The following is a 13,653-nucleotide window of genomic DNA, read 5'->3' on the forward strand; positions in this document are numbered from 1 at the left end:
TCTGGATATACGAATGCAGGGGGCGAGCCATCATCCAGTGTCACGGTACAGGAGTTCCATTCTTCTTCAGGCGATTCATTGTCTGGAGAGTTGATCTTCCTCAGGAACACTCGACATTCCTTAATCGTCTCAGGACTCCAGGCTTTGGAACTGAGATTCTGTTCTTTCGGTATTTTCACAGGCTCTTGAATTTGGTCAAGAGAACTTTTGGTAGAATACTTCTCCCAACTGTTTGATGATTGATATTTGACTGATCTGAGTACTGTTTCCCTTTTTTGTCGTAGTCCTGTTGCTGCATTTGCTTTTGAAGACTTTCCAAGGTTTAAAGTTTTCTTTGCCCTTTGTCTCTTTTGCCACATTTGCCTTTCTTTCTGGGTGAGGAATCTTCTCTTTGCCCTACGTACAATGATTTGGTGGTTTCTGAGGGCTATGCGACGCTGAAGCTGAACTCCTTGCTTGAGTGAGTTTGTCGTAGACTGGCCAGGGAAAAGCTGTCGCCTTATTTGACGTCCCTGTGCCGGTGCTTCATTCTTCTTATCCATCCTTCTTTGAGCCAGTTGGTGTTGTAAAGGGCTTTTTGGCACCGTTTTAGCAAATTTCTTCACATGTTTGCGCAGTCGTTCTGCTTGAGGACTCTGGCAAAAACCTTTGTTACTGGTAGAACGAGGGAAGTGCATCTCTTCGTAGGGGTTACGCAGGCTTGCCTTCTTGACAATAGCCAGAGATTGTGTCTCTGTGGTCTGCATAAACCAAGAGCAGAGCTGCTGCATGCTGCAAGACCTCGGCTTGTTCGGTGAACAATCGAAGAGTGTTCGCACAACTGAGGAATGTTTTGACTTCCTCGTGAGTGAATTGCTGCATTTGGTGTTGAATTTAGAATCGCAGGCAACTTCATTTTCTTGGTTCTCTACACCACCTGAAACCCAGGTGTCAGAGATACGTTGTATTCGCCTGGCAAACTCCTGGTTTATTGTGTTTTGCTCAGCTGACACTGCCCACCATCTTAGTGATTTTTTAGGAGAGAAAATCGAGTTAACAGACACCTCAGCAACTCTGCTCAAGTCCTTAGGGAGTTTCTTTCCCTTTTCTTGTTGGAGGGGTTTTTTCCCACCAAAAGTTCCAAGTGTCTGCTGTTGCTCCTCTTTCCTTTTGTCATTGCTGGCCTTGTTAAGCAAAAGCTGTTTAGAGCGCCGCAGCAGAGCGTTGCTGTGTCTGTATGACCTGGAGGTGGACATGGCCACAGCATGGAGAAAATGGATGGAGGGCTTTTTTACTCTCATGGAGTGGCGGACTGGTACAGACAGATCCAGTTGTTTGTCCTCACTCTGGATTTTTGTTTCCAACTCTTTTTCAGTTCTCTCTCTGTTTGTTGACTGACAGATGATTGTCCTGTGTTCTTTGGCAGTTTTAAATTCTGGCAGAAACACTTTTTTATGAGTCAGCGTTGCAGGGGATTGCCCAGCATCTCTATTCATCTGAATTTTGCGTTGGCGAGGTGATACTGTGGTCACTGTAACTGATATTCCAGAGATCTTCACCTTGGCAGGTCTGCCTGGTTTTTTCGAGGGCCCAGACTCGTCCTGTTTTGTACATTTGATGTGACTACCTGACAGAGAGGCAGACTCTTTCAAGGGGCTGGACAAACTACAATCCAATGACGGTACTTTCTTAGTGGTTTCAGTGTGGCCTGTGCTGGTCTTAGAACTGTGCAATAAAATCCCACAGTCACCTTTAAGTCCAACTGCTTGAGACGGATCATGAAATTCAGTTTGTAGCTCTTCCATGCCCTCGGACACCATCCGTTTATTTCTCCTTGAACGACCATACAACACCGTAATTTTAAGGTTCTTGTTTGCGTTCTCCTCAGGATCTGACGCCAAAACTGGTTTTCCATCTACTAATTTTTGCCCAGTTTCTGCATCAAGGGTTTTTTGTTTGCGTGGCCGACCAATGGGTCTCTTCACCTTTTGCTCTAACTGCGGTCCCAGTTTTTTTGGGCGACCTGGTCGCCTTTTTGGAGGAGTTGCTTCATTGACAGACGAGTCCCGAGGAGATCTTTGACTCTCGGGTGCAGACGGTTGCTTAGTTGGAGTATTTTCACTTGATCTTCTGGAACCTACTTTGGGTGATGAAGAAACCGACCTCAGTGAAAAGACAGACTCTGACGGTGAAGGCTTAGTTGGTGAAGAGGCAGACCTGAGTGAGCAGGACAGTGACTTGCTTCGAGGAGAGGATTTGGGAGATAGAGGGGGAGACTTTACTGACGAAGACACAGGTGAGGTAGAAGGCTTTAGTGGTGAAGCAGTTAATTTTACTTTTGATGTAGGGGACGAAGTACTCTCTCCGTGTTTCTCAGTTGCTTCTGACCATGGCGACACTCCAAAGAGATCAAAGGGTTCCTCTGTGTGAGAACTAGAACCACCATTTGCAGATTTGAGACTATACTTAATTTCTCCTTTATCCTTTACTTCTGAGAAAAACATGAGCTTAATCGGGCTGGTGTACTGGAATTGGACATTTGGAGATTTGTTTTCATTTGGAGTGGATGCAATGACCTTATCTTTCAGTGGGATGTTGGGTGTTCTTGATGCTGCCAGTGAAACTTTCAGTCTTGGTGATGATCTAAGGCTTCTTACAGTGTTTACCACCAAGTTTTTTCCATCTTCAAACCTTTGTTTTGCAGGACTTTTTTGTGTGGTAGGTTTAGTTTCTAACCCTGCGTCAGCCACAGGAAATTCTTTCCCGTGTGTTGATTCCAACAGAAGCTTGTCTGCTTCCTTGATCACCATAGGAGCACTTGTTTCAAGCTGAGGTTCTTTAGCATCAGTATCGGTATCTCTTGGTCCACCATCCAATGTGCTAGCTGTAGTAATATTTTGTGTTTTTGGGTTAGAAATGCTTCCAGAGAAACATGGGACAAAGAACATATTAATGGGCTCAACAACATAGGAGGAAAACCGCTGTGGGGGTACGATATTTCTCCTGGACCTTCTAACTTCATTGGAGTGCTTTGATTGTTGTTTCTTCGTCTCTTCAACAAGACTACAAAACTCTACCCCTAATCTTTTTTCACCATCAGAATCTTCCCTGGATGACTGTGAGTTTTTGAGACCATTCTCTGTTGTAGAACTATTAGGATTTTCTTTTTCTATGCAGGTTTCCATGCAATGATTAACTGAGTTTGGAGTTTCTGCCACCTGTGCTGGTTTTTCATCACTTGCTGTTTGACTAGAGAGTTCAGTGACGAGTGTCTGAGTGTTGGTTGGAGTATTTTTTTCTTCATCTGACATTTTGATTGTGTTTTCCTCTGCTTTGATGTTCAGAATTTCTTCCGTGATAACTACTGCCTGTATTTCACTTTTTAGTTTTTCAGAGAGCATGTCACTTTCCTCCATCTCTTCTTCAATTTTTTCTTTTATGGTGTTAGAGTCCAATGATGTGCATGATACTGTCAATGTAACCTTTTCATCATTTACCTTGGCCCTCTTTGCTGCAGGCAATTTTCGTCTAGTGTAGGACTGATCAAACATGGCCAACTCCCGTTTAATTTTCAAGCTTTGCCTTCTTGTTGATGAGTTATCAGTTGGGGTTGCGATAGCTGTGAGGACTTCCTGGCGACGACGGAAACGGGTGTTGGGTGACTTCGGCTCCTTGCTGTCATGGCGATAGAAAAGCTCACTAAGACTGTAGTCACTGGCTGTGTTTTTGTGAAGCACTTTGGTAATGATTTCAGTCAGATGAGCATTTGAACAACTCTGCAGGTTTTGGCTGCTGGAGGGAGACTCTTCCTTTTCACGGGCATAAATGCCTGCAGAGACTAGAGGTGAACCGTTCTCTAGAGGTTTGATTGTCTCCAGCTTCTCACTAAAGCGATCTACAACATCCTGCAGTAAGGACCCATGTGAATTCTGCTTAGCCCCACTAATTGTTGGCGTACTACATTTTAGAGACTCGTGTGTAGATCTTTTCTCACTTGTGTTGCAGGGGCTTGCCCTCATGGTTTCTTTAAAAGATGTCTCAGCTTCGTCGTCTTGCCCATGGTGAAGTAAAGGCGGTGGCTTTTCATCAGTTTTCCTCATAAAGTCTGAGGGTATAGGAGAAAGTGGGGGTGGAGAAGGGCTCTGCTCTCTCTCGCTTTCAATACAAGGTGGAACCCAATCTACTGCTCCTCTTTCTATTGGGGTCCTGATTTGCAATGGACAGCCAGATTTTGTATAACAGAGACAAGAGTGTTGATTACAGCAGATCAATGCAGAGGGGTATAAGTTACATGAGGGAGAGTACAGAGAAGGGGATTTTGATAATGTGGAGGAGGGTGTTATTGAACACATTAAGTGGTTTTTGTGACCTCCTTCCAGGGTTTGGCAGGAAAGACAGTGCAACAGCTTGGAATGTGGTACAGTAAAGATTTCTGTCTTGCACTTTTGCACACAGCAGTTTGAACCCAGTGAATGAGCAATTTTACAGTCGTTTAAAGGGTAGAGGTTTGTCTTACAATTTGACGTGGGGGCTCCTGAATGATATGTTGTGCTGCCATGACCCTGGTGATTGCAACCCATCAAAGGGCAGCAGAGGTTTCTGGGCTGGCCTTTACATTGACTGGCTTTGAAGGCAAAAAGAATACCATCATCCTTTTTCTTGATATCACAGTGACAACAGAATTCGGTTTTACCAGGTCTATGGTTGCGGAAAGGGAGGATTTGTTCCTGGCATGCCTGCTTCAGGAACTGGTGTAGTAAGGTACGATGTGCTGGGCACAGTGCCCTAAGAACAGCATCCAATGCAGAGAGGTGATGACACTTATTCTCTTGCTGCCCAAGATCTCTCACTTCTTCTTTAAATGGTGGTAGCAGGGAGCTAGAGGCAGAAATGTTAGAGATTAGAGTTAGGTCTTAATCACTGATGAACCATATATACAGTACATATATGTATTTATACATATATATATACATACACACATATACATTTTATATATAATTTACAACCTAGTTTACAACTAAGTTTACCTAAATGGAATGTAAAAATAAATCAAACTGAAAGAGTTAACCGATTAAAGGACTGTTTTATTGTTGGTTGCTGAAGGCAAATGACAACATTCTGCTAAAAGCAGAAGGAATGATTGTAAGGACGCTTGAAACAATGTTTGCATTTTCAGCAAATTTTAGAAAGTTAAAACCTGTAAAACAGTGTTTTTATACTTTTTGTCCTGTTAGTTCATTATATTTCACAAAGTTTCTTACAGTTAAGTGACTCTTGTTTTGTTTTTACATTAATACCAAATAAGAAACAACAACAACAACAAATAAAATAATCACACAGAAATTCTTAACATAAGCACCAAACAACATCTAAAATGTGAAGTGTCATTTGAGGAAAAAATAAATTATATAAGCTGACATTAAAAAGATTCATGCGATTGCAGCAATACACATAACATTGCATCAAAGTGCCTTTTTCAAAATCAAGAATTACTATTACTATTAAGCCTGGAAAGGGGGCAGGGTCACAATTTTAAAACATAAGCAATAAATACAGGCAGCAACGACACCAAAAATATTTCAATCAAATTATTCTTACAAAACCTAGTGCAATACTTGATGCATAAACAGTATATTTATACCAGCAACTGAAAGGTAATTCTACAACACACTACTGAAATGTTTTTGTTTTGTTCACAAATGGGGTATTGGACATAAATGGCTATAATTCCCAGAGTTGTGATGTCATGATGCAACATACTGCCTGAGCAAAATCAATTAGTCACTTTGACATCAGTGTTTGTATGATGTGGTCAGACTGATGTAGTAAGTAGTAAGCTTTCACATAACAAAAACAGCAAGAAATGTTTAAAAAAAAGGGAGAAAAATGCTCAGCTAAGAATGGGTTTGGGTTTTTGTAGGTGCAACAGATAGAGTTAAATCAATTTGTGTTTATGACAATATATTTACATTTAGGTGCTTTTCCTTGAGAAACACAGAGCTCTATAGCATCATTTAGCTAATTAGAGCTCAAACGCCAGCTTAGTAAGCATAACTCAGAGGCTTTAACGTGAAACCTGACACTGGGCTATAGGCAGATATAGTTTGGAGGTATATGTGGCAAATGAGGTTAGAATGAGATATTTCAGATACACCCACCCACGCACGCACACACACACACACACATACATACATACATACAGTCAAACATCTGCATCGCAGCAAATCAAAATGTAGCAGCGTTGTGTGTGCAACCCTGAACTGCTGCTTTGGTAGTAGCACTCTTACCGGATATACAGCCTATATCAAAGGCCACATCCAGTCGTCTACACAATCAACCTTCAATAGTAACCCTACAAACACACACCTCGTACTCTTCCGTCACACAGTAGAAAGTATGACACCTTGTGAGCACACCTGGTGAATATAGGTCTATTATCGTATCCCTGTTTTGTGCCAATAAAATGGTCCCATGAAGGTAAGGTATTTTTGAGTAGCAGTCCTGTATGAGGATTACAGTGATAAAGCTACAGTAACAGATTGTTGTTGATATCTGATGGTAAAAATATATTTAACAATCAAAACACATAAACATTAACCTACATTTTCAAGCTTATCAGTGCACATTTAAAAACATGCTTCACATCAGCATTCCGACAACACGCAACAATGTATAGACTAGTTAGCACAAATAGCAGAAATGTATACATAAAACTGGCTAACTTTAGCTGATCTCTTCAGTGTATTAGTATAAACGTGTAGCCACAACATTAAAGTACATTGTACAATCTCTCTTTTACAGAGGCGTCTACCAACAGCAACAAGGTTTCAGATCAGTTGCAATAGCTCTAAGTTGTGTAAATAGCTTTGCTATGAAACCCAGAGAGAAATAGAAAGCTGTAAATGACAATCATCATCACTCCATCAGCATGGAGCTTTAACAGTTTGAATTGAACCTGAATAACCTAATAGCCTAACAGCTACAAAACATGAAAGTCACACTTCATTTCTTTGCATTATAAGGTCCACTACTGTTTCCCACATTTTGTCTTGGGCTAATTGGAGAAAAACAACGTGTAGAGTTGTTGTTTTTTTAACAAATAAAACCAGAGCACATAAACATGAAATCAAAGGTTTTGTTATTTAATTTGGTTGTGATCAAAATGTATCCTGCTTACAATCAATTCGTTGTGAACTGAGTTAGAGAAAATCAATACTTTAGTCTTTAATTAAAGAAGTATGTTTTTTCAAGACATATGCAAAAATATTTTTATTGCATTGCCTTTAAGTCCGACTGCAACAAGTCATTGTCCCCACCTCTAAGTGGGATTCACAGCTATTACAAAATATTAATAAAATATAATGAATTCAACTTCCTTAAGAATTTAAGGAAAAGGAAGTGGAGCTGAGAGAAATGTGTTTAGTTATACTGCTCCTGAGAACACAGCCTGTAATGAGCACCAGTACCTTGTGACAAATGAAGCCCAAGACTAATGAAAGAAACACCCTGAAGTATGACTATCACATTACACAGACACAAATAGTATTTAAAAGACCTGAATATCGATATCCCTATATTTCTGTAAAGGCATGTGTTGTGTTTTGACAAGTTTATTCAGAAAATGTGCGTCTTGTAAAAGGTGAAGTTCAAGTGTTGGAGAATTCCGGAGGCGTTTTGTGTCCTAAAATCTCTTTGTGTCGGCAGCAGAGGCCAGAGTCCCTGAGTTTGTAGAACCCATAATAGAACCAGAACCAGACAGGCACTGGTTAGATGGAGGGAAATTGGCAGATTTCTTCTTGGGCGGGTTCTTCAATGTACCTGTGCGTTCCTTTATTTTATATTCCAGTGTGCTGTGAGGTACACCATAAACTCCCTGGGCCTTTGAAACGCTCATACGACCTGCCATCACCATGGTGATAGCCTCCTCCATCAGTTCATGGTCATACTGGCGGTATCTCCCACGCTTTTTCCTTGGCTGCTTGTCCTTGTCTCGACCACCTGTTCCCTCTTCCAAATCATCCAAGGAGGACCTACGCAGTCCCAGGCGATGATGAGGTGACTGGTTGGCGCTGCCTGGACTACCATGAACCAGGAAAGGAGGTCTGATCTTTAAGAGGGATGAAGTCCCTGTAGGTGTTTGGGGATTGGCAGTGCTTTCTGTTGATGAAGTGCGCACATGGAGGTTTTCTCCAACAATGCTGTTTTCGGCTGGGATTGAGCGACTGTGGTCGGACATAGATCGGACCTGAGGAATGCGCAATGGTGTTGATGGCTCCAAACTGGAAGTTGGACTAGGGGGCTGCAGAGCTTCCCTGAGTTGAGGAAAGGAATGGGGTTTTTGTAGACCACTGAGCTGATAAAAATTAAGAGAGGATAACGGGTAACTTAAGTCGCCATTTTCCTCTACAGCTCCACCAATTTCGGCCCATGCTGCCACCTTCTGCAGAACAAGACGGGCTTCTCCGCCTAACATTGATGACATCACATTGTACGACGACAGCTCATCCTTTAAATCGTTGCTTTCTGACACAGGTTGTTGCGGTGTTCCAAACCTTTTCTCAGTAAGATCATCAAGACCTTGTCTCAGGGTTTGAAGAGGTATTCCATAGAGTAATGAGGCCCGCTGCTCCTGCAGCCTCCCTGAACATATATCTTTTAGGGCCTTCGACAGCAAACTCTCGGACAGCTCCCAGCTCCTCTCAATGTAATCATTCTTCTGTTGGTGCTGCCTCCTAGGGATGGGAGGACCAAACAGCAGGGTCAGGATGGAGGTGGTGGAGAGGGGTTTGTTTTGGCATAGGGGACAATTAGGTGGGTGCAGAGCGAGGGGTCCACTCCTTTATGCCTTGTGTTGGTAACATCACTGTCACTGATAAGTTTCATGTTTGTTTCTGGGCCCTCACATACACACACACACACTGCTGCTGTATGTCATGCACACACAGCCTTTGTGTGAGGCAAAGCCTCTTCACGTCCAGGTGGGACTGAGTGTGAATGGCCGGGGTTATTTAGGCGCTCACACACCCCTCTGTATGAATCCTATATGCTTGAAAGTTGAATAACCAAATTCAGCATTCGTGGATCAGTAAAAATGAGGAGAAAATCGTAGTGAGGCACTCCGCTCTGACCAATCCTGGGCTGTTGGCAAATGTTATAACACGCTGCCATAGCTGTGACGTTACCGCTCAAGAGATAAAAGAGTCAACCCCATAGATTCAAAACATCAAACACAGCTATATCGTCACCAACACTCAAAGTGCGCTGGCACACAGCACAGACAAACTCAAGAAAATACAAACTATTCCTATTTAAATATGGGCGTCAACAAATTACTGATTCAAAATTTAACCTGATCATAGTACAGAACATTTAAGGGAGATTTCCAAATATGCAAAGGTTCCCTTTTTAATGTAAATGGCGGGGATGTATCAATGATTTAACAAAAAACTCTTACCCGGAGCCAGTTTTATTTGCTGTTGATGATGAAGTAGCTGAGCAGCCAGGGTTTCTGTTGGAGAGGTCAAGTACTCCATCTGTAACAGGAGAAAAACATTTGAACTCACATTGTGATGAAATAAATTACAATAAGACCTTCTCTTTATAATATATGTAGCAGTAATGTAACCATGGGGAATCCACTGCAAAGTTATAAAAAATGAAAAATGTAACTCAATGCTTAAACACCATTGTTAAGTCGAAAATACCCAGTTTGAAGAGGCTAACAACAGGCCTTTGAAGACATAGCGTTAATGTAGCTTTTTATTTCTGAAGACATAGCGTTAATGTAGCTTTTTGTTGCTTTTTGTCATGACTCGCTAGCAGCTTGCTGTGGGTTTACCCAAAATGCAGCAATTAGTAATACAACTGATGTTTGGACAAGTGACATTAGTTTAATGTTCACTACCGAGTTTAACCACTCAGTGGATAGACTGCTTTATTTGTTAGAAACTGTCTTTGTCTGTGGGATGGGAGTGTGTTAAATGCTTTACCTACCTATTTCAGGTTCATCTTTTTTTTCAGCTTGAGCTCGGCTCACTGTGAGGTCTAGAGGGGCATCTGACGTTTCTGATGAACTTGAGGATGTCCTTGTTATAACATTACTTGTACCATTGTTGTGTAGACACTTGGATGCATAGTCTATGGCAAACTGACGTACCATCTTCTTCATCAGTTCCTGAGCAACAAGTGGGATGTTGGTATCGCAGCCAAGAGGCAAATCTAAAAAAACAAGGCGAAGATGAGGTCGTGAGCTAAACTGAAACTATGAAACTGCTGACAATAGACTTTGGTTTACTGTAAAAAAGAACTAAGAACAAAAAACATAAACTAACTATAGAGTGTCTTATAATCCGAATGTAAGAATGCTCCTCTGGACAGACAAACTTGCCTCACCTTTCTTAATGAAAACAGCCTGAAGAAACCTGTGAGCTGATTGGTTGCTCTCAAAGATGCTTGGAGCCTGACAGGGGGAGTAATCTGAGGGGGAGGAGAGAGGTGAGGTGGATAGAGGTACTTGATCCTACAAAGAGAAACAAACGGAAAGGAGCATTAAGCAATACAATTTAAATTCCATTGGTGAACAAAGGTTTGCTGATTTATTATTTGACAATTATCACACTAACCTTGTCCAAAGGAATGTTGCAGAACGAACATTGGGAGGAGCTTGTTTCTGGCGACCAGTCCTCTGACTCCTCAGGTTCACAGTCTGAAAAACACAATAACACAAACCAGCTAACAATTAATAAAGGGTACAGTACGATTTTTCATTTTCCGATTACATGAAAACCCAGGGCTTCATGTGATCACAATTAACCATGCATACAAAAAAACTCACCATCAAACACATCAAGGTCTCTCAGCAGCATTGAGCCATAGATACCTTCAAGGATGCTTTCAAACCCTGAAAGAAACAAAAAATATTAATAATTCCGTACTAGTAATATGTTAATAACCTTTAAAACAGCCAACCAAACATTGCATAGTCAAATGAAGTTCCATTCAGTTTGGGAAGTAGGTGTGGCCTACAGATGTCATCTTACAGAAATATACACTGTAAAACGAACTCGCTAATTTCATAAATATAGTTACTCTACTTTCCCAAACAACCTGAATTTAATTCTGAAACTAATGAAACTTTTCTTTAATTCTTTTAAATTTGCAAACTAACCTCCAACAGCAATAGTTCAGTAACTGTGTTTTATAAAGTCTATGGTTTGCGAGCTAATCCCAAGGTTGAAAACAGGACGTTTGTTGAGATACAAGAATACTGCAACGATCTAAAGGCATTATGACCAGTCTTTAGTTCAAGGGAATCTATTAAGCAAGACAACTGTATCAGATGTCAAACGTACATGATCGAGGAAGAAGGGCATAAATGGACTTTATACCTGGTCATGGGTGCATAGATAAAATAAACCTGGCAGCAACAAATGATAGAAAAGAACATGATATTACGGAAAAAAAACCGACTAACAGACTAACGATAAAAAGGCGCTTAGGAAAAGGTACTTTAATGATGGATAATTTGGTTTGCAAACACGGAACAAATAACACAAGCGTAATCTGGGTTGGGTGTCGCTATAATCTAAACCAAGGCTGCCGGCTTCAAATTAATGCCGAATATAATAAAATCAATCAATATCAATACAGCATGATTGAACGAACGTGTTTGTCATAATGCTTTGAAATGAGCTTTGCCGATGCAGCACCACATACTTCCTCAGATTAACGGCAACGATAATCGCGTTAGCATGCAGCAGCACAGTTAACATAAAAACCGATAAACATCCTGCTGTCTACCCGGAGAACACACAACAAAAATACATTGATAAACAATGGGCCATACTGTTATGCGTAATCAAATGCCTAAAAGGCATTACCAGTCCGACATTGGGCTACAGACTAGTAGCCTGCTAGCTCGGAGGGACAAAGAAGTTAGAGCTATGTAGCTGGTAAATGCAAGCCTACAGTTAAGAACTGGACATGTACAATAATTGCTACTAGCTGCTATTACTAAGCTAGCGTTAGCCTAGCAACCCAACACAGATCTGCTCAGCTAATCCCATACGAAACCGGGCAAAATTTTAGGGTAACCACTGGATTTTTTTCACAATATATCAAACTGCATATGGACCGTACCAACGCAGTGTATCAGTTTATGTCGCCAAGAATCAAGTTCCCGCCGAAACCCTTTCCTTTCTGCCGTGCATTTGTGGCACAGCACAGTCGCCATTCTGCGTCCTTCCTTGATCCCCCTCTCTCTCCCTCTGTGTGAACCACAGGAAGAGCCAGGCAACGGTTACCGCCGCATCAACAGCAGTTGTCACTGCACACACCGACCACTGGGGGAAGAACAGGTTGCCAACATGACAGTATGCAGTACGTATACAGATCCTTTGATAATGGAAAAAAAAAAAGTACAAAACGAATTCCCTGTGTCACTGTGACAGCAAAATAACGTTTTTTATACTGTGCATCAGAAGAGACGATATAAAGTTTCTCGGTAAAACATTTAGAGATTAAAACGACAGAAAAAATATAGATAAAGCATACAGTATGGCCCCAGATATTGCTTATAAAATAAAATAGCATTGTTTTCCCCCTCTATCTATCTATCTATCTATCTATCTATCTATCTATCTATCTATCTATCTATCTATCTATCTATCTATCTATCTATCTATCTATCTATTTTTGTTGATTACTTCCTGCTATGCATAGAAACCACACGAGGGCAGCAGAGGTCTTCGCTTTTGGCTACGTATAAAGTTCGAGAAATACACTTGTTTTGCCTGGCAATTGCACATTTTCAGTAATTAACCAAAAATATGAAATGATTAATCGCCAAATCCTATTTTGTCCACAAACCTTCGATCTTAATTTGCGTAATGCATTGGGTTCTTTTTTATTTTGTTGCAGGGAGGTTTTGTTGCTTGCTTGATACACCACAGTTATAGGCAGAGGCTGCCCCAGGAAAAACGCCTAACACCAATTCCTCCCACTGACAGGCACAATAAACAGTGATAATCAGTGTTTTTCACTTAACTTGTCAGTTGTCATAATTAATTGGTTTAAATTAACCATTGGTTTATGTCATACTTCTGAAAGTTCCACAATTACATTACATATGACAAAAGATTATAATATATTCTGCCGACTAAAGTAAAGACAGGGAGTAAAAAAGGGGGCTTGATCCTCCATCAACCACCACCTAGCAGAATTATCTTAGTTGAGAGAGTGAGTGTCAGAGACCCAGGTAGAATTTTTGTCAGGGCGATTTAAGACGATGGTTGCCATGGAGATGGCAATGAAAGACAGCAGCCTGTTGAACAACATTTCTGGACCAGGACTAACAAACTACAGCCCAGTGTGCGCTGGGGGGGCACATATGGGGTACACACAGGGTCACCATAATGTTGCATGTGTTCTTAAATGTAATCTTAAATGTTCATTGTGGCCAGTAGAGAGGTTCGAGGGTGGCACGGGTTGGCACGTGCACCCCCTGTAATCTGATTAATCATCAACTCGTGGTAATGTACATATTTACTTTACGGACGCTGGACGTTTAAACGGAATCAAACTAAAAAAAACATGTGGCTGTTTAGAACTCATTAAACCTTTATTTTGGAAAAACAAAGGAAGTGGTTCTGCTCGTGAATGAAGTCGTTAAACTTA

At 41.2% G+C, this 13,653-nt stretch overlaps 1 protein-coding gene across 1 annotated transcript; it reads right to left on the reverse strand.

Annotated features, from left to right (window-relative positions):
* Positions 1-5,045: 5,045 nt before the first annotated feature.
* Positions 5,046-12,296, reverse strand: lcorl (ligand dependent nuclear receptor corepressor-like). Its single transcript, XM_008316924.3, has 7 exons — positions 12,118-12,296; positions 10,814-10,879; positions 10,602-10,684; positions 10,372-10,498; positions 9,973-10,197; positions 9,434-9,512; positions 5,046-8,711 (listed from the first exon to the last, which is right to left on the reverse strand). Exons 1-7 carry the CDS (start codon positions 12,209-12,211, stop codon positions 7,661-7,663), a joined length of 1,725 nt encoding a protein of 574 aa, XP_008315146.1. The 5' UTR covers positions 12,212-12,296; the 3' UTR covers positions 5,046-7,660.
* Positions 12,297-13,653: the final 1,357 nt, after the last annotated feature.

This window comes from Cynoglossus semilaevis, chromosome 9 (genome assembly GCF_000523025.1).
Source record: "Cynoglossus semilaevis isolate Cse_v1.0 chromosome 9, Cse_v1.0, whole genome shotgun sequence".
Taxonomy (NCBI): domain Eukaryota; kingdom Metazoa; phylum Chordata; class Actinopteri; order Pleuronectiformes; family Cynoglossidae; genus Cynoglossus; species Cynoglossus semilaevis.

What these genes read in the sequence shown, in the direction of transcription:
- lcorl (XM_008316924.3), bottom strand. Translation starts at nt 12,211, where the DNA reads ATGGCGACTGTGCTGTGCCACAAATGCACGGCAGAAAGGAAAGGGTTT. An exon ending in TAAACTGATACACTGCGTTG is followed by an intron (nt 10,880 to 12,117) that starts GTACGGTCCATA and finishes TGTTTCTTTCAG; the next exon opens with GGTTTGAAAGCATCCTTGAA. An exon ending in AGACCTTGATGTGTTTGATG is followed by an intron (nt 10,685 to 10,813) that starts GTGAGTTTTTTT and finishes TGTGTTTTTCAG; the next exon opens with ACTGTGAACCTGAGGAGTCA.